Source organism: Vanessa atalanta, chromosome 7 (assembly GCF_905147765.1).
Source record: "Vanessa atalanta chromosome 7, ilVanAtal1.2, whole genome shotgun sequence".
NCBI lineage: Eukaryota > Metazoa > Arthropoda > Insecta > Lepidoptera > Nymphalidae > Vanessa > Vanessa atalanta.
In genome coordinates, this window is record NC_061877.1 from 5,850,215 (window position 1) to 5,869,846 (window position 19,632).

At 30.3% G+C, this 19,632-nt stretch overlaps 1 protein-coding gene across 9 annotated transcripts; it reads right to left on the reverse strand.

Moving 5' to 3' along the window:
- Positions 1-146: 146 nt before the first annotated feature.
- Positions 147-19,177, reverse strand: LOC125065509 (guanine nucleotide-binding protein G(q) subunit alpha). Of its 9 annotated transcripts, none has more exons than XM_047673177.1 (9): positions 16,945-17,385; positions 13,504-13,688; positions 12,813-12,967; positions 11,759-11,887; positions 11,148-11,276; positions 7,378-7,507; positions 6,428-6,581; positions 5,548-5,655; positions 147-2,779 (listed from the first exon to the last, which is right to left on the reverse strand). In XM_047673177.1, exons 1-9 carry the CDS (start codon positions 17,060-17,062, stop codon positions 2,697-2,699), a joined length of 1,191 nt encoding a protein of 396 aa, XP_047529133.1. In that variant the 5' UTR covers positions 17,063-17,385; the 3' UTR covers positions 147-2,696. The 9 variants fall into 9 exon arrangements, with proteins under 9 accessions (XP_047529133.1, XP_047529128.1, XP_047529130.1 ...); XM_047673172.1 differs by lacking the exon at positions 11,759-11,887 and adding an exon at positions 17,615-17,907 and having other exon boundaries at positions 148-2,779; positions 16,945-17,148; XM_047673174.1 differs by lacking the exon at positions 11,148-11,276 and adding an exon at positions 17,615-17,907 and having other exon boundaries at positions 148-2,779; positions 16,945-17,148.
- Positions 19,178-19,632: the final 455 nt, after the last annotated feature.

Consider the following 19,632-nt stretch of genomic DNA (forward strand, 5'->3'; position numbering starts at 1 on the left):
TAAATATACGATTTATAAACTTTTAAACATTTTGTACCGATCCTCCATTCTATGTGATGTACAAAACTAACGACAACGTATCGAAATTAAAAAAGGTTTTACGTAAAGTTAATATTTAAAAATAAAACAATGCGCATAGCTGAAAAAAATTATATTTTATGAGAAATTATAATTTACAATATTACATACAGGCATCCATCTTCAGTCGAAACTTAAGCTAAAATTCTCACAATCTCACACAAAAGGTAAAGCAACGTTAGACTATAATATAGTTTTTGCAATTGTAATAGTCATTTCCCAATCGTAAAAACGAAAAAACAGGTAAGAATACCGTGAAAACGCGTAATTCAGTCCATTCGTAAGGAAGATATGAATGCAAGACATCGCGTCGAGCGCGACCGCGTCATACATCCGTCGACTACGTACAAGTTACACGTCTTACTCGTCATAAAGGCAGTTTTAGTACAGCACTCACTGTTATCATGATATATGTTATGTATACAAATTATATTTACTTACTGTCTCAATTTTGTCACGTCCGTTCATTTGCTACAAATCTTCGTCGAATACGGCTCACGAAGGCTCGATAGAGTATAAAATATTTTCATAACCAGATCCTTTAAAAACTTGATTCGGCTTAAAAATAGTCTAAGTTTCGCTATACTGGCCTTACCACATGAATAAATGAATCTCAGGTACAACTAACTATGAGCACTTAATTCAGATATTTAAAATAATTAAATGCTTTAAAATATATAAATTGAAAATTGTCAGAATTACTAAATAAAATCGAAGTTGACAATACAATTCCTAAATGCATTTATATCACGCATTCACAAAAAAACTATCGAGTATTTCGACCGACTCGTTCAATGGCTTATTTCGTATTAAATAAAATAAACGATTATAAAAATAAATAGGTATTCAAAATTAATAGTATCAAAATGACGCGAAATTTGTTCAAAAAATGTTCCATAGCGTCAGTGCGTTTCTATATATTTTTTTCTATTTCGATAAATGTAAAAATTCCATATCTACGATAATATTTGGTCAGTCTGGATGTACGCGCACGGCCGACGTCTCCGAGTCGTCCGCGATGTCCCAAACTGTACAAGCGCCAGGCTAAACAACGGAACTTCAATATTGCTATACAATTGCATCAAACGAAACGTAGTCATATGTACAATGCGAACACAGATACTGCATGAATAACATCAATAAAAAGTACACAATATTTCAAGTTTTTGTGCGATTAGTTCCAATGTTAAACTTTGAGCATTACAGACAGCTGTATCTTCGAGCGTACAGTTTTGCTATTGACAGTGTCTATCGCAGCTCGACTCGAACGGTATTAGAGGAAACAAGTTTACAACAACGAATAAGTTAATTCAATAAGTTATATCTTTAAAACAGAAACTTCGTTTCTAGCTATAAATAAAATGTAACTAAAAATATAACACAAAGCAACACACACAAGCATATAATAAAATACTATAACATCTGGACAACAATCATAAGGTGCGACTTGTGCTTCGCGCCGGTCGGACGTGCCAATAGCAAAACTTGCCATTGAACTGTCAGCTCAATTCACTCCGCACGTTTAGACCAAAATGTACAATATATTACATTTTTTGTGGTAAAAGTTCTTGCGCAAAAAAACCATCGGCACCGCTTTTTACAATTCACATTGCGCTTCAATGTATCTTGGGTTCTCTAGTAAAAAAAGTTATACAAATGCTTCAAAAATATCCTTACACAACTAACGTAGTAACCACTATCAGACGTAAGTCTAGTGAAATGGAATTTTTGTTCACGGCAACGTAAGGAAGAAACCGAATACACCGGAGCATGCGTACACGAAGCCTACAGATAACGTAAACACTTTGCATCAAGTCGATTCGTGTAGAAAAACACCATTTTAACATATACATAAAAAGTTTAAATAATAACACATAACATGTATCAATTAACAAAATTCCAATGTACAAAAGTAACGCAATGTTTATTAAAATACAATCAATCTATATAAATGATAATAATATAATCTTTCAAGCGAAACAAGGGAGATAGAATGCAGTCGTCGTCGCGCTCAGTCGCCGCCGAGTGTGACTCCATTATTTAAATAAATACCTAATAGTAACGCGGGAGTGGGGGGAGGGGGGAGGCGGGGGGCCTCCCTCGACACGAGCCGTCTCCCGACTCCGCTCACGAGGATGATAAAACTCGCCTAAGTTGTTTGGACTAGTTTGTTCAAATCCATCCGTCTGGACATAATAAATGTATACTTATGTAGAAAGATATAATGGCAACAAACTTTACAAAAAATCTAAAACAATGACTAAAAGCAGTTCGCGGCGAGGTCGAGACCCGCCGCGACTTTAAAATGCACAATTTAATATTCACCGATACAGACACATACATAAGTTGTGAATAAACTTCATCATAAAAAACTTGTCAAAAAACCTAACGCGCAATGAGGCGACCCTTTCTCACGGTGAGGATCGAGAAATGCGGATCGTCCGAACTGGTGCTAATATTTGATTAAATGACTTACGATCTAATCTTAATTTCATATAATCAGTTTAGATGATTAAGTTCGTCCTCAGTTCGTAAATTTACACAGTCGGTCGTGAAGTGATGATGTTTATTTACGGTTACACACAATCACAGATTTGTGCCAGGATCTTCGGTGTCACTTAGACGAGGTTGTACTCCTTGAGGTTGGACTGCAGGATTGTGTCTTTGACTGCGGCGAATACGAACCGAATGTTTTCAGTGTCTGAAATCAGATTACAAAAGTTTCATCAAAACGTTTCGTCTAGCAAACTAAAAAATTTAATACCTACGCTTTGTTTCTTGACTAAAATAGAGAAGTTGTAATTACTTTTCCTATTTACTATTAAGAATTAATAATTGACGCTCAAAATTACTGCATTTTCAATGTAACTAATCAATCGAATATTATAACGACTTATTTGTTTTTTTTTTTGTTCAGATTAAAGATTACTATATACTAAACCGTTTTTAATGAAGTGTTAGTAATATATATATTAAAAAGTTAATTTATTACTAAGATTAACAAAATATACACATAACAGTTAGTAGAATACAAAAACACAGAAGCGAATACATATTCAAAAATACAAATAATTCAAACATTACAAAATTATTTTTCGGTGCCATGCAAGTATATTTAAATACAACAATAATTTAAAAAAAATACACATAATCAGAACGATAAATAAATAAATGAGGTTTTTCAAATAACTATCCATCTATATTAAGGTAAATTAAAATGAAATAAAACAAGTACAAAAATTAAAATATTTATTGCAAATAAAAACAACTACAACGTTATTACGCTAAATTAAATTCCTTAAGAGCCGTCTGCATTATTGTATCCTTAACGGCACAAAACACTAATTTGATGTTTTCAGTGTCTTTAAAAATTTCCAAAGCAGCATGCAAAAAATAAAAATAAATAGAAGTAAAGAGTGGAAAGACGGATAAGGTGGAAATAAACATTAAAACAAATTAGGTCCGAGACAAATATCTATTATCTCTTAACACGATTCCAATTGCTTTTATTGTAATGTAATAAAACATCATTGTAAAAACTTAAGCCAACTGTAAAAATATTCATGGATTTTTCGTAGTTGATTAGAATAGCAATAAAAGTATTATTATATTAAGAATTATAAAGTTGTTTCATATAATTATCGGAATGTATAAAATCAGGTATCGAAACTCTTATGTACCAATTGAAACAAAAAAATTACAAAACATATTTTTAATATAAAAGCAGACGTGCCCATGGAACATCTAAAAATACATTAACATCTGTCTGCAAAGCGCACCAGTTTAAAACGAAGTGCTTATAGTTTGTTAAATTGAATACAAACTCCAGTTCTGTTTAAAATAAATCGATCAATATCTTTCCGACGGAATTTTGATATGAGGATATTTTTTTCATTATAATCTTTTCCAATGAATGTACGTTATATCTTTTTTTCATTGCATAATATTGAGTTGTAAATTTAAAATAAATTTATCAATAGTTTTATGTAAAACAGCCAAACAATCAAAAAATTAATTTGATTAAAATAAATGGATCTGGGATCTTAAAAAAATAACCTAAAATTAAATTGTACTGAAACGCAAGAAAAACTAAAACTATCTAAAAAAAACCCACTAACAACCAAGCTTACAAAAAATACCTCAGAAAAACAAAACCATAGCAAAAAGCACTCACAAATCTAAAGAATACATGACAATTTTCCGCATAAAAAGCAAGCAAAGTAAGAAAATGATACCTGCACACGAAAAAAAACCCAAACGAATAGATACTTACCTCATATCCTCTTAGGTAAATTATATTAAGACTCATCTTTGTTGTTAGTAATTATCAAACTTTATATTGTATTAGTATGCATTTAAAGAAAACAAATACGATATGAATAACAATGAATCTAGAATGTAGGAACATGGAATTAAATTATGCAGTAATTTTGAGTTGATTTCTCAACATTCCATCGTATTTATTTAGAATTCTAGAACTAAATTATATTAGTCAAACAATTGCAATTGACAGCGATTTGAGCTGTCTTTAAATTAAAGACTATTTAAATATAAGTTTGACTCCTATCAATATTTATAGATTGAAATCAATTTTGATTGATTTATTAGTATTGAAGCCTATTGCTTTCATATCAAGGAATCAAAATACGTTTATATTATGATAAGATATATTATTATTGATGCTAATTTATATGCATGCTACCTTAGACCGCTTACAAAGTTCTCTGTGACAAACGCAAAACCTTGTAACAGTTTTATTAATAGTAAAGAAAATTCTGATAGGAGTAAAATATATTGTAATTAAATGTGAAGCTCAAATTAGTTATCAAATACAGACAAACTAAATGTTGACGTTGTTAATGTATTATATTCATATACAAACTTAAAACACGATTTATATTTATATTTTAAGTTAAGTTTCCAAAATATATTGACTGTCCAAAATTATCAAACCATCAATGAGTTGGATTAAAATCGTTGACGTAGGAAATTAACTTTTTTTTTATATATGCATATATGGGGGGCAAACGAGCAGGAGGCTCACCTGATGGAAAGTGATTACCACCGCCCATGGACATCTGCAACACCAAGGGGGTTGCAGGTGCGTTGCCGGCCTTTGGCCTTTGCCGGTAACTAACGATTTATCGATAAAGTTACCGAAGTTTTTACCGAATTTCTTATCGCAACTATGGATGTTAAATTTCGTTAAAAGATATACGTATTTAAATACTAGTTGAATTAAATGATGTATAATTATACACAATATAAATTAATCAAGGACTTATATTGTATAATATAGCAGAACTATTATCAAATCTTATCTAAATCTAAGGTTGTTTATCTTTACCCCTCGTGCCATCGATCATTTCCATTATTAATAACATAATTCGACGTGTCATATTTAGGAACAGATATATTAATATCCTTCCTTTGGGATATTTGTTGATCGCTAGTATGTAAAATACTTACCAGTCGCACAAGTGAAGTGCGAGTAGATGATCTTCTCTGCATCGGGGTTTAGGTCGACGAACATTCGTAAGATGAACTCGCGGGCGGTACTGGCGTCACGTTGCGGACCTGAGTTCCATAACTAGCTATACTGCTTGCACACACTGGCGATACTTCTCATTGGTTGAATTACAGAATCATTTCAAGAATTGGCAACCAATGAAAAATATATATATTTTTATTATTATTTGTGTATTAGCATATTACTTCTATTTACTGTTTTAGCTTACAGTCTACTATCACAAAAAACCTTAGCTTACGAAACACGTGCAATTTGAGGAAGACGATTGCGTTTACTACTGTACGTAATCATTCTCCAAATTGTTTATTTTAATATCTAGCGCATGTTGTATGTCAACCTGTGGCTGTCGTAAAATGCGAATAGCACTGTCTATCCGGATCCGGATTTTCCTTAAGATACTTCTGAAGTATATATTCTCGGGCTGGAACCGGATCGCATTTCGGTCCTATTGAAAATCAATGAAAAAGAAATTGTTTTGTTATATTACTTTATACCGACGGCTTCTAACCCGTGCTTTTGCTGGTACAAAAAGGTAACATATGCAAACTTATGTGACCCTTGGGACCCAGAATCTATCTGCGGAATTACTTGATCCATTGTTGCGTGATTACGATCCAATGAACAATATATACATTCATTAATATTTATCGTTTTCTGCTATCACTACATTCCAACTATTATTAATTGAAAAGTAGTGATAGCAAAAAACGAACGTTGCTGTTATATTTTTTGTTAGTCAATAGACCCTAATAATCTTCTGTTTAAACCTTATACAGTTTTTATAATTTTGATTAAGTAAATATCGATTGTAAAACATACCGTCATACTCCGGGAAGTAGTCTACAAGATGCGAGTACATGATCTTTTCTTCGAGCAAATCCTTTTTGTTAAGAAACAGAATGACCGACGAGTGCTGGAACCATGGATACGTGATGATCGTCTTAAACAACGCCTTTGATTCTTCCATTCGATTCTGTAAGTTTAAATGTACTGTATTAATAAAAATATATATATATATATTTTAGTTATCTTAATGATAATATCTCGCGCACCTAATTCTGTAACGAAGGCCAATCTCAAAGAATAGTATAGTCCATTGCGTAGTACGATAGAGTGTATGTGTAAATACTTTCCCTCTTCCCTCACACTGTTCAGAGTGAGGGAGTTCAGGTGCAGAACCAACGGATATATGTGCTTTCCGAAACACTTTCTCAAAATACTTAAGTTTTTATTGGATCGACCCGGTGCTTACAACAAGACCCGGACCTCGTGGTCTACATTGAGTGGTAAGAGTTAGCCAAAAAAGTAAATAGGTATTTATTAGCTTATAAAGGCAGACGAATTAATAGTTAGCGACCTGATACTGGCCACTTTAGACACGCATCTTGCACCATCCGTGTGGTTCAACTATGAGTTACAGTAAGTCTCTTGTGCCTGTTATTTTTGACAAGTCTATTCAGCAATCTTAACTAAATAGCACCATAAAAACACACCCAGACCTGTCTGGACAATGTTCTACTACAGCTAAGGATGGGTATTTAAAAACAGAGAGAGCTAGCAATATCCCATACGCATATTCGCAAAGAATTGTGTACATTAACATATTACTTAAATCAGTTGATATTTTTTTCGATGGCATACGTTTTCAGAGAACGAAATCTTCAGGGGGTGTTAAACAATGATTCGCTATCTGTATTTAACTAAAAACATACTAAACGTTTTTAAATAAGGTTCGTGTTATTTAAACAAATAATTAGTAATGTGCTTACCTCGTTTTCAGATTCGAATAAAATTTGATCATATTCACTAAGAGCTACTAAGAATATGATAGATGTGACGTTCTCAAAACAATGGATCCACTTCCTTCTCTCGGATCTCTGTCCTCCGACATCCACCATTCTGTTTCGTATAACAAATTTATTAGGATTAAGAAATATAATTACAATATAATAATAAAATGTACACAGCCATATAAATATATAAGCTATATTTAATTGTGTAAATCCCAATTATCAGTACACAGTGATCTTTATATAATCGTAAACAAAATATAATTAAATATATACATTTATATGTAATTAGTTAGCACTTGTTTCATTTGAATATTTTCTAAACTTTTATATTTTAATATTTGCAAAATGACACCATGTATTCATCATGCACGTTGAACATGACACATGTTTATACAGCGTGTTTAAAAATTAAACAATTATTTACACAGATACAGATTACACCATAGATATTAAAAACAACTTAATTAAGCAATTTTCTATTCTAGCACTATTAAAACATGCAATTGTTACAAAGCCTAAAAAAAGCATTAAGAACTCTTTGAATCGCATAATATATTGTTGCAGTTTAATGTTTTTCTGATGAAAAAAGGTTCTATTTAAGCATAGTAATAATCAGTTGGCGTGTGCTCTTATATCTCTATTAATAAATATTAGTATTTCAGTTAGTGTCGATCGTTTAATATTTAAAGTAAAAGGAGCGTCAATAAATAAATATTTTATGATGTTAAGTAAAGTAAAGAACGATGATTTATAAAAGAAACTTCAAGATATATTCATAGATATCTTCCTCATTCGAATATATTTTTATATTGATATATAACTTACTATTTCTGTTCAGTTATCTATTTATTATATTTGAATAACTACCTAATAGGTAACATCGACGATTTTTCTTTGACCTTGCTACTTTGAAGACATCCCGCAGCGTAATCTTTGAAGAGCCAGTGACTAATGAAACCATGAAAGTGCACGATAAGTAGTTTAATACAATTAAAAAACTAACATAAAAGTTAAAAAAAATTATAGAAACTCAGATGTTTTCCTAAAGTCTTAGATATATTTAGTATATTTTAAATAAAAATGTAATAATTTAATATTTTTTATGTTATAATGTAGATACATTTCAGTCAGTCATTCGACAGATACTCCCATTTGATTCCCAGTTGATATTTCCTTGCAGGGCATTACGGTCACGACGTGAACGTAACAAAACAGTAAACATGCCACAGTCGTTGATATTATAAATACGCTCATTCTTTCAAGCAACGAGCACTGAGTCAGGCATCCATTGTATTAGATTATATAAGTATTTGTTTTGGTTAAATAAACCATAATCTCAATCATTATACATTTTTACTTTAAAAAAGATTACTAGCGATTGGGGATTGAAATCATTTATAGTCGACATTAACATTTGAACGAAACGTTCAAACTTATTGCACACATAAGCAGACAATTTTGTTAAAACGTCTGGAATCAAATTCTAAAGAAGTCTAAAAGACAATATTGTCAAGTTCTGATATTTAAATAAATCATTTATACATATATTAACTTTCATTCTGTATGAACCCATGATATTTCTATAAGCATTTTGCCACGATGTTTTCCTATAGCACCAAACACGATATGAATAATTATATACGCAAATTAAACAGATGAAAATTCAGTGGTATTTTTTTCATTTGAGCCTTTCGATCTATGGTATATATCCGCGTGGTTTACCCATTGTTCCATCTCGTCTATAAAATAAGTCTCTTACAATAAGGTTTTAGGTAAAATGGATTTAAAAATTATCAGAAGAGAGTTAATTTTCTAATTTTGGATTGGAATGCTCAAAAATGACAAAAGTCAATACAACCAATTTTTTAAAAGTGCCCAAAATTTTGGAAAAAATGACAATATGATGAATAAGTATTTCTTTTAATTTTATGCACTTTTTTGACTCTTGTGAGATATGTTTGCCCTTCGTAAGGGCCCCCGAACAATTTTTCATATGGGGCCCCGCCAAGGCATGTTACGCTTCTGGCGATATCATTGGTATTCATTATGGTTTTGCGAAAAAATGCCGCTTTGAACGTCGACGAAGCTGTCGGAAATTTGGAAGTAAAATTTAAGTGGATATACCATTTATAGCTGAACTTTTAGTAAATAGCCATGTTTCACCAAGTTATCAGTAACTATTTCTCTGCTAAAACAAGATTCGTGGATTGGTTGCGAAATCGGCACACCATCTCCACTATAAAACAAGTTATAATTTACAAACGTACATATTTAAGGCTTTAAAATAAAGTAACTATTATTAACGATAATCTGAATCGGTTTATTAAAGTTTACATTTATAATAATTTTAGAATTTGAATTTTATTTTAAAAATGCTTATGTTGATACATATGTTTGGTTGGTTTGGTTTTAATATATCTAAGACTTTAGGACGTAATATTTTTGTTAAAAACGTGAGTTATTTATCGTCATAAAATTATATAAAAATGAAATAAGATGTTAGTAACAGAAGCCACGCTATGTATGTGTTTAATTATTTTGTATTACTTCTTCTGTGTAAAATATGTTTTAAGAATTAGTCACATAGCTCAGCAAATATATTTTTTAAGAAATATTTTCGTCTCATTTATCATCATGATATTACAATCGAGAAATTAAAAAAAAAAGTATTACAATCGCAAAACTGGATAACAAAACTATTACTTGATACGAATATAAGTTGATCTTATTGTAAAGTTTTAATTAGTAATTGATTATTACATAGCCTTAGAGTTTCTATTGATGTGTTATTTGTGTCTTTAGACGCTATATGTTTGGAACTGTGCGATACTATGAGAGTTGATAATAAAGATTATAAAGGGTAGGTTTAAGTGAATTGTGTTTCAGTCAAAATAAAAATAGTTCAAGAAGAAACTAACTTTGATTAATAACAACGCATAATATTTTGTTTTTATTAGTACTATTACAAAAGGTAAGCCATTCGTTTTACTGCAGGAAAAGCGAGTTAAGGAGACACCTGATTCACCGTGTGAAAATAGCCACGACTCTCAATAGACATTGGAATGTAAGTTTATTACTAACGATGACAATTGTGGGATCGGGAGTTCTTATATATCTTGTGCCTGGAATTACACTCGCTCACCCACTATTCACAGCGTAGCAATACGACGCATTGTAGTTGTATTTTACTAATGAACCCAGTGAATAGTCTAAGAATCCAGATTGGGGACTATTCACTGGATTCATTAGTAAAATCATTGCAAACTCACACATGCACGCAAAGCACACACATTCATCTAATAAAGGTATTTGAATTCATATTCCTAATATAATAATTAAAACAAGTAACAACAAGGATTGTAAATATTACGAATAGTTTTATTAAAATAACTGACATTAACATTTAATACCAAACCATCACTATAATTTGCAACAATATACAATACTATAACCATAAAATACAAAGATACTCACGTCCTTATATACCATGCTGTTTTGCTAATATGAATGTTTAAAAAGCAGAACTAACTACAAACCCGAAATGATTCAATCATATATTAGCGAGTGCGTTTAATGAGTTAATTAAAATCAACACCCCAAAAGTTAAGACCTAATCCAATTCAATAAAAAAAATCCTTCAACCTGCATTCAAATTAGTGCAGAGGTTTTATTTTACGGGAATATCAATGGTGAAGTTAGGGAATGGTCCTAGCGTTGCTAAGGATTGTGACGTTATCGCGACATACCTAAATATGATTCCGTCAAGATCGAAAGGATACTCAAGAATGCCCGTGGTGGGCTGTCGAGCTCGTAGAATGTCCTGCTCTGTCGGTAGGTAGTCGGCACTCTCAATTCTTGCCAAATCACTTAAATAACTGCAAATTCATGCAACCTATTGCATCCATACGAACGTTTCGTGTAACTTCTTTGCTTATAAAATAATGATGCGAATTGTTTTCAGAGCCGTTACTATTCATTAATGCTCTATTGACTTGTGCTTCGAGTTACGAAATTATAAAAAAAATCACTTTTGAATATTCTGTAGACGATTATAGAGGTTATATTATCTTTAATGAGATCAAATAACGACAAAAGCTAGCCGACCTCCAGGTGCGACTCGAAGGTAATTCGACCACGACAGTTGCGGTGAAGAAGGTATATCAATATATACATAGCGGAATAGAACGATACGACCATACGAGAAAACAATTCGCACCACATATAAAGCCCTGCAAAAAAATGCACAAATAACACAAATGTACCCATCGAAACGTAAACATGCAGGACCCAATGACATAGAAACATGCAGTTTATAGGCGAAGCATGCACAATGTGAACATTTTTTAGACTCGTTTACCTAAATCTTATCTCTTCCAAGTCAAACGGATACTCAATGATACCCGTCGTGGGCACTCTCACGCGCAGAATGTCTTGTTCGGTCGGTAAGTAATTTGGGCCCGCGACGCGGTCAATCTCCTGCAAATAGCTACGGGAAATTCTCTCTTTCAATCCCCATCAAATGCCACTCAAATAAATTACATTCAAATTTTTGTCCTTTAAATTTCCCGGCAGTCGCGAGTTCGATTTTGTCCCAGTATACAATTATATATATTTCCGACTGTGTATAACCGTTTTTAATACGATTGTAAATATATATATAGGAGTAGCTATATTTCACATCGGAATATCCCTGTTTGTAAAATAATGTTTCAATAGGAAATAATAATTAATGTCTATAAAAAAAGTTAAGTTTTTAAGTCACACAAATAATACTCATAGCTATTTTCTATCAAATTAATTTGATATATATATAGTCATATAATTGCTGTAATAATAGTTTCAATGACTTTTTTTATGTGCAATTATATATACCTCTTTTTCGACCTTGAGCCGTTTAAATTATTATTACTTAAATTTATGTGTGAAATTAATTCGTTTCAAACATTTCAAATATACATAATATGACAAATCTATATATTTTATTAATTCGAATATAAATTATATGCAATCTGTTTAATTGAGAACATTAGTTTGAAAACAAATAATGTTTAACACAAGAGACAAATGCCCTAAATTATGATACGACTTTAAACGAGATTCGAGATCTTTAAATACGACGAATTTCAAACTCAATAAAGATATCATCGTAGGTATATAATTAATACAAATTAGATACAAATGGTATATTTTTATGTATTTCCCGGTAATGCTCTCATCCTAAACAATCATTGTTCTGCTGATAAAAAATACCCAAACAGAGACAATGAATTGCATGACATTAAATTAGGACTATATGTGTCATATATAATAATATTACTCCTTAAAAAAAACGGTAGACGAACTGTTCGAGAGCGTATTACAAAGTATCTGACAAATAGAAATTGTTTACGTGAATACTCAATTCGACTTACTATTTTGCTGAATCAGTGAGCTGGTACTCTCGCCTGCGATCGTAGCACTCTTGTATACCCGAATCGGCCCATAGGCCCTTTATAGCCTCAACGTAGGGACTTTCGAACGTTGTTACGCTTTCATAGTCGATTGATGATATCAACTCCGCTTTTTCCTGGAAAAAATTTACGCTATAATTAATAGTTTGTTTTAAAATAAAGGTCAATGTTTGGAATTAGTTTCATTCGATTATTGTAATTGAGCAGTTCTTTTTTTCTCTCCACAAATAATACTTTATTAGTGATTAAATTAAGCGTATCTAAAGTTTATAGCAATAAAGTGCTTAGATAAGTTACATTAAAAAGAAAAAGTTAATTTCGTTAAATTCATATCTGTCCGTAGTTTTATACGTAATGTAGTTTAAGGAATAATCGCTTGCTTTCTACCGGCGGTTATCCTATACGTTAAGCTAGTCAAAAAGCTAATTTGTAAATGACAAAGGCTTTCGATTAAGGACCGGAATTTGTAGCTTCGACTACACTACTTTAGGTCATATAATCAGGAAATTCTTTTGCAGAACACTTTAGATTTATGAATTTCATAAAAGTGAAGTTTTAGATATTAATTTACTTTACTTTACAAATAATATATACACTCATTTTTGTATTAACTTATAAAAGATTTTGTAATTGATGTTCTCTAAATATTTACCTCATTGGACGAATTTCCATATTGTATTTTGAGTAGATCCATAGCGCGTATCATACTCTGCATCGCCATGAAGATGTTCTGGTAGACGAGCTTGATGAAGCCGCGTTTGTCGTCGTCGCTGTAGCCCGACCCGTGAATGATTCTCATCTGCTTGATGAATGTTGATTTGCCGGACTCACCAGTGCCTTTGAATAATACACACATCAACTTATTTTTTATTTCAAATCGATAGTGATACCTTTAAATGGGCCACCTGATGGTAAGACTAAGAATTTACACCGCTTGTGCCTGTAATATTAGTGTTTAGTGGTGAGTAGGTGGCACCTAGTAGACAGGCTACCAACCTAGTCAAGGTTGGTAAGTTTAACACAGAAGTTTACGAAATGTTAATTATTGGTATTTCCTATTACATATCAATGTGTTAAAATTACTAAGAATAAACTTTTTTCAAGTCAACAAATTATTCAATGAGCTTGGTCCTCTGAACAAGACAATGGTTTAGTTCTTGTAAATAATCTTATCTTAGTGTGAACTGTCTACACCCTTACTATATTGTTTTGGAATCGCAACAAATATCAAAAGTACATGAATCATTAGATCAAAGCATCTCAGTATAGTATAGTCTTTAAATATGTATTTATATTAAAGTCTTTTAGTTATTGCAGTATCCACAAAATAGATTAATTAAATTATCTAAAATGGAATTATAAGTTGAAATGCTATATATAGAGCTGGCTGTCCAGAAGTAGGCATTATTTTCCTAACTAATATACTTTTTCTTCTTAATATAATGGCTAATAAAATGCACACAAATATAGTATTTCAAATTATCCGAGATTCATATATGTGAAAAGGGTTTAAAAAGTTAATGCATATATATGGTGACATAATTTGGTTAACGCTTTATTTATATATATGATAGATAAAAATTTTGGTTTCAGATAACAATAATCAATTCTTTATCTGTTTCATAATTATGATAATTTATAAAATAACAATTCTTATAATTTTCTTCACTAATTAAGCAACTATTATGATTTTGTAATAATATTTAAGATAGTTCTGATTAAACACAATAGAATCAAACAAAATTCACAACAAATAAAAACCTAAAATTAAGAAATCAGTTGTATTTATTTGACAATATTTCGATATACCTAACAGTGGCAAAAAGAATAAAAAATAAAATAAACGAAACAATGAATTTACATAAAATTTTACAAATAGTTAACCCAACATATGAATTATTTCTTTAATTGTAAATATCTTTTTATATATAAAATATGAGTCACAATAAACTTTTTATGGCATTAAAACACTGATATAAATATTATTAACATCACATGTTTTGATTTTTTTAAACAATATTTTAATATTGATTATTACTGCTGGTACTTGATGTTAATGTATGTGGAGACCATCTATTATTAATAGTATGTTTACATTACGACTGCATTCATTTTCTTATAAATTTATGAGATTTGTAAATACTTTCTGTGTTGATGTTGTAATATGTTAATAAATAAAATGTACATGTCATAGTAATTACATTGTCAAATTAATATTTGAGACTTGACCATGGGAACAAAAAGCGATCATAATGAAAATATGTGTCTCGTCTATTCAAGCCCATATAAACTTCTTATTAAGGCTCTATATTTAACATACATACTTCATATTAAAGCTCTATATTTTTGTATAATATTAAAAATATTCAGTTATGATTATAAATAAAGCAAGATAATGGTTTATTTAACTAAGATTTATAATTAAAAAGTTAATCCTAATTATCCTCCTTGAAAAACAATAGAAATAATTCAAAATTTATTTTATTCACAGTATACATTAAAAATGGAATATGCATATACATATATTTTATTTTTAGTCAAGTTGTAGTTTCCTTCCTCAACCAAATTTTGTCATGACTATTTTAATATCTTTTACTTGCCATATTCCTTATAATAATGTAAAACTATTTTATTTTTTTGTTTATTGCATTTATAGTTTTTTCTCTATATCTTGCTAGTCTTGCAAATGCTAGTCTTGGATTATCAATGCTAAGAATAAAACCCTATTCTTGGATTATCGCTAACAGGCTATTTATATATTTTTACTATTTTTTTTTTTTTTATTAACTTGGAACTTTATTTACAGCATACAAAAGTTACTTTTTTATACCATATCTGGTTTTTATTTATTTATTTTAATGTATGAAATATATTTTTTAAAGATTCATCAAAACCACCGACTATGTGGTTACTATAAGTTATTTTTAAAAATACTATTAATTCTAATATATAATAATTTTATAGAGTGACACAGTCTCCATGTAAACATGGAATTTAATTGACAACAATTTGATGTTGTGTATTTACCCATTACTCAAGTGTATGTTTTCCTTTAACATTTTTTATTTTAATGATCTCTTATATTTAATACACATTTTATTCAATTTTATCATTATATTTAATAGCCGATGCGTATAGAGCTTATGTGTAAAAATATGTGTGTTTTTATTTTAAATATTATTTAACTCAGTTGAATGAAAATGTTTATGTTAATTTTATATAGTTTACTTTACCAATCTTTCAATCTATTAAATTATTAATATTTTTCATGACCCAATATTTCTTTAATGACTTAAATAAATGTTTTCTCATAAGAAATATAATTAATGTTAATTGATATTAATGAATGAGATATATTTATTAAATATAGTAAGAGTCCCAAATGGGTAAATACAGAACAGAAATTATCAGATCAGAATAAACTTAGCTATAGGCTGTTATATTATCACACAAAGTAGTTCATGTGTTAGTGATAATTTGAAAATAATTGATAGAAAGTTTGAAGTAGTTACACCAATGTTTTACCACAAATTTTGTTATGGACATAAAGTTAAGAATCAATGGCAGATAAACAAAGGTATAAGTGAAAAGCAATGAAGTATGCTTATATCATTTTAACTTATGAAAATAAAAAGTACTTTTTAAATTAGATTAGGTAAGTAGGATTTTGCCAATCATGAGTAATGCTTCAACTTTGTTTTATTCTTTTCATACTTCTCAAGAGCAGAAATTGTAATATTACTTAATTTACACCCAATCACTGGCACAACATAGAATAATATGTTATTTATAAACATTTTATAAAATCATAATTAGGTCTAGGAATATTTATCAATATATTTACAAATCACTTATATATGGGCAGCATATTCCAATTTTCAAGATTATTCATACAAACACAATTATACTTAATTAGATTCTAATAGTGGTTTTATGTTTGTATTGTTTTAAAATAGCAATTTGTAATTTAAATAGAATTTTGAAATTTATTTTTAATTGATTGCTGAAATCACAATATGAAAAGTGATAAATATTGTTTTAATATGATAAATGACTTTAATTTAAAAATATATATATTTATTGAGATATTTACCAAGCAGGAGCAATTTGAGTTCTCTTCTTGCATCGCGTTTATCCTTTCGGAGTTGCCGCTCTATTTCTTGATTGATTCTTTTTTGTTCTTTTGCTTCTTCCGACATGCAGCACTCCATGTTTCTTCAGGGCGGAGGGCCGCAGACCGTCCTCGCGCGCGGATCCCTATCCTTTCGGCAGGCCTATCAACCGAGGCACACCACTCCTAAAAATTATATATCATTACACGCACAGCATCACGAATCTTGTCCGCCACAACGTTCACAAAACCACACACTCGACGGCACGTGAACAATCATCCGATCTAAAATCTAATATATCCTAAAACCGACAATCCGGTCACTGGGTGTGGTGACTTATGATCAGTCATATACATATACGCTTCTGTCAACTGCCGACATAAACACTTCGAAATCCGTTTATATACGAGCGTCGAACCTTGTGAAGCGATCGTATAATCTCATTAATGTAACTAGATTCAAGAAACCTATGGCTATTTCCCGCACGTGTGTAATAATATAATTAATAATGTGAGCAAACAGCGAATTGATGATACCTCGGCAATCTACTGATAACTAGAACGGCCTATGTCTAGGTTACGATACGATTTATCATGGCTCTCTGTTTGAGATAAAACACTTTTTAAAGGCATTTACTTTCGCTTTACGTACCCGAGTATATATCCATAGGGCACGATCAAATCTTTCACTTCAAATTATTGCACTAACCACGATTTTATTCACTCGAGTCATACAACGTCCGCCTCTCTCAATATGGCGCTGGGAGATTTTAGGCGAAGTATCTACTGCGCGTGCGTCGTGCCAGTATCAGCAAATAAAAAATAGTGAACCGTAATTCGATCAAGCTATGCAAAAGTTGATAAAAGAAAAATTAAATTCTTTCTGGTGGAATTCTTTAGTCGAATATATAAATAGGATTTTTAATTTTCATGCTCATCAAATTTTAATGACAGTCATCCATCTGTCAAGGAACTCAATTGTCATTCAATATTTCAATCTCAATCAAACCTACGTATTCTAAGCTTCGCTTTCGTTTTATTGTTTTCTAAAACACTAGATACATAACTAGGTGATTTACTAATTCGTATTGGTTTTTACATACTTATTATAGTTATATTAACTTAATATTTTTGTGTTGAATATTGACTAATATCGGTATGTAAGGTATGTGGTGCTTCAATAAAGGCTTATGTTATAAAGTTAATTTTGCAATGTTTTTTTATACATAAATTATTTTGTTTTGATCAAAACATAGGCTATAAATAAACCAGAGTATTTTTTATGAAATATCTTTAAAAAAATATTGCAAAATTTATTTTTTAGCCTATGGCAGTATTATTTTTCTGTCAACTTAATGAGCTGCCACAGCATGGCCACTCTACCAAATCAGTCACCAGTTATGAATAATAGTTTTACTACTATTAATAACATTTAGCCTACGTTTAGTTTTCATAAAAATATTTTTAAACAAAGTAAATAATTTTAGTTATTTTTAACTTATAATTTTGGTTGGATTTAACTAGTTACTTTTATTCCTTGTAAACTACGTACCACGTAATAATTTTAGTGTTCCGTAATAATTTTAAATATTTTATATTATATAAAATGTTGTCTTAATTATTTTTCCTAAATATTGATAGTAATGGATTGATGTAGATTTTGTAATATTTAATGTGAAATGTATATTGTTACTGTTTTTGTTTACAAATATTTATTTTAATTCTAGTTTTCATACACAAAATGGAAAATTGTTTTAATTGTAACATATTAAACACTACTTTTTAGAACTTTTGCATTTTGTATGTTTTGAAAGATATAGTTTATTTTATTATCAGCTACAAGACAATTATATTATAAAAATAAAATTAAATGTTGAGCTTGTCAAGCTTAGAAAAATAGAAAAATGATTTTCAATATATGACACATAATATATCATACACAGTATATACAAAGGCACATGTTCCATTTGGATTTTACTCCATCACTAAGGTTCTCTAAGGTCGAGGGAGGTATTATTCTAAGTTTAAGCACAAAACAATAATAGGACTGTTTAGGATATAATTAATAGGTGCACTTAGAGAAACTTACCTAATTATTATTATTTATTTGCCTTAACTTTATATACACTATGCTCGAATTTTTTTTTGTGATAGTAAATATTTATTTTCAATTTTGAAGATACATGTTGTTCCTTATTGTCATACTTCATGCTTGTGACTGGGAAACCTTTTGATTTAAACTTTGTTATATATGTAACATAATACGTCAGTGGATTTAAGTAATAGAGTATCTATTTCAGAAGCTATATAAGTGTGGCCAAGGTACTGAGAACTCTCGCAATGTCGCATGCTCGTCCTAGACTAAGATTAACCTTGCATTATGGTTATTGGCGAAAAACGACCATGTCAAGGCCGATTTGGTACAATATTTTTTATACAAAATGTTAAATAATAAGCTATTATTTATTTATAAACTGATTTTGTTTAAGCACTTCTAAGTTCTGAAGTTAAATTGAAAGTAGACCTACATACTACATACATTTAAGTATAACTTGTCATCTAAATTAACAATTTGAAGTATATAGGTATTATGGTTCGTGGTTCTACTCGGCTTAAGTGAAACCACGAACTATATCAACAATTTAATATCATCTTTTTTTTTCTTAACGA

Coding starts and splice junctions, on each gene's coding strand:
- LOC125065509 (XM_047673177.1), bottom strand. CDS start 17,062: ATGGAGTGCTGCATGTCGGAAGAAGCAAAAGAACAAAAAAGAATCAAT. Junction 12,968..13,503: donor ATGGAAATTCGTCCAATGAG/GTAAATATTTAG, acceptor AATTTTTTCCAG/GAAAAAGCGGAGTTGATATC. Junction 11,888..12,812: donor CTCACTGATTCAGCAAAATA/GTAAGTCGAATT, acceptor AATTTCCCGTAG/CTATTTGCAGGAGATTGACC.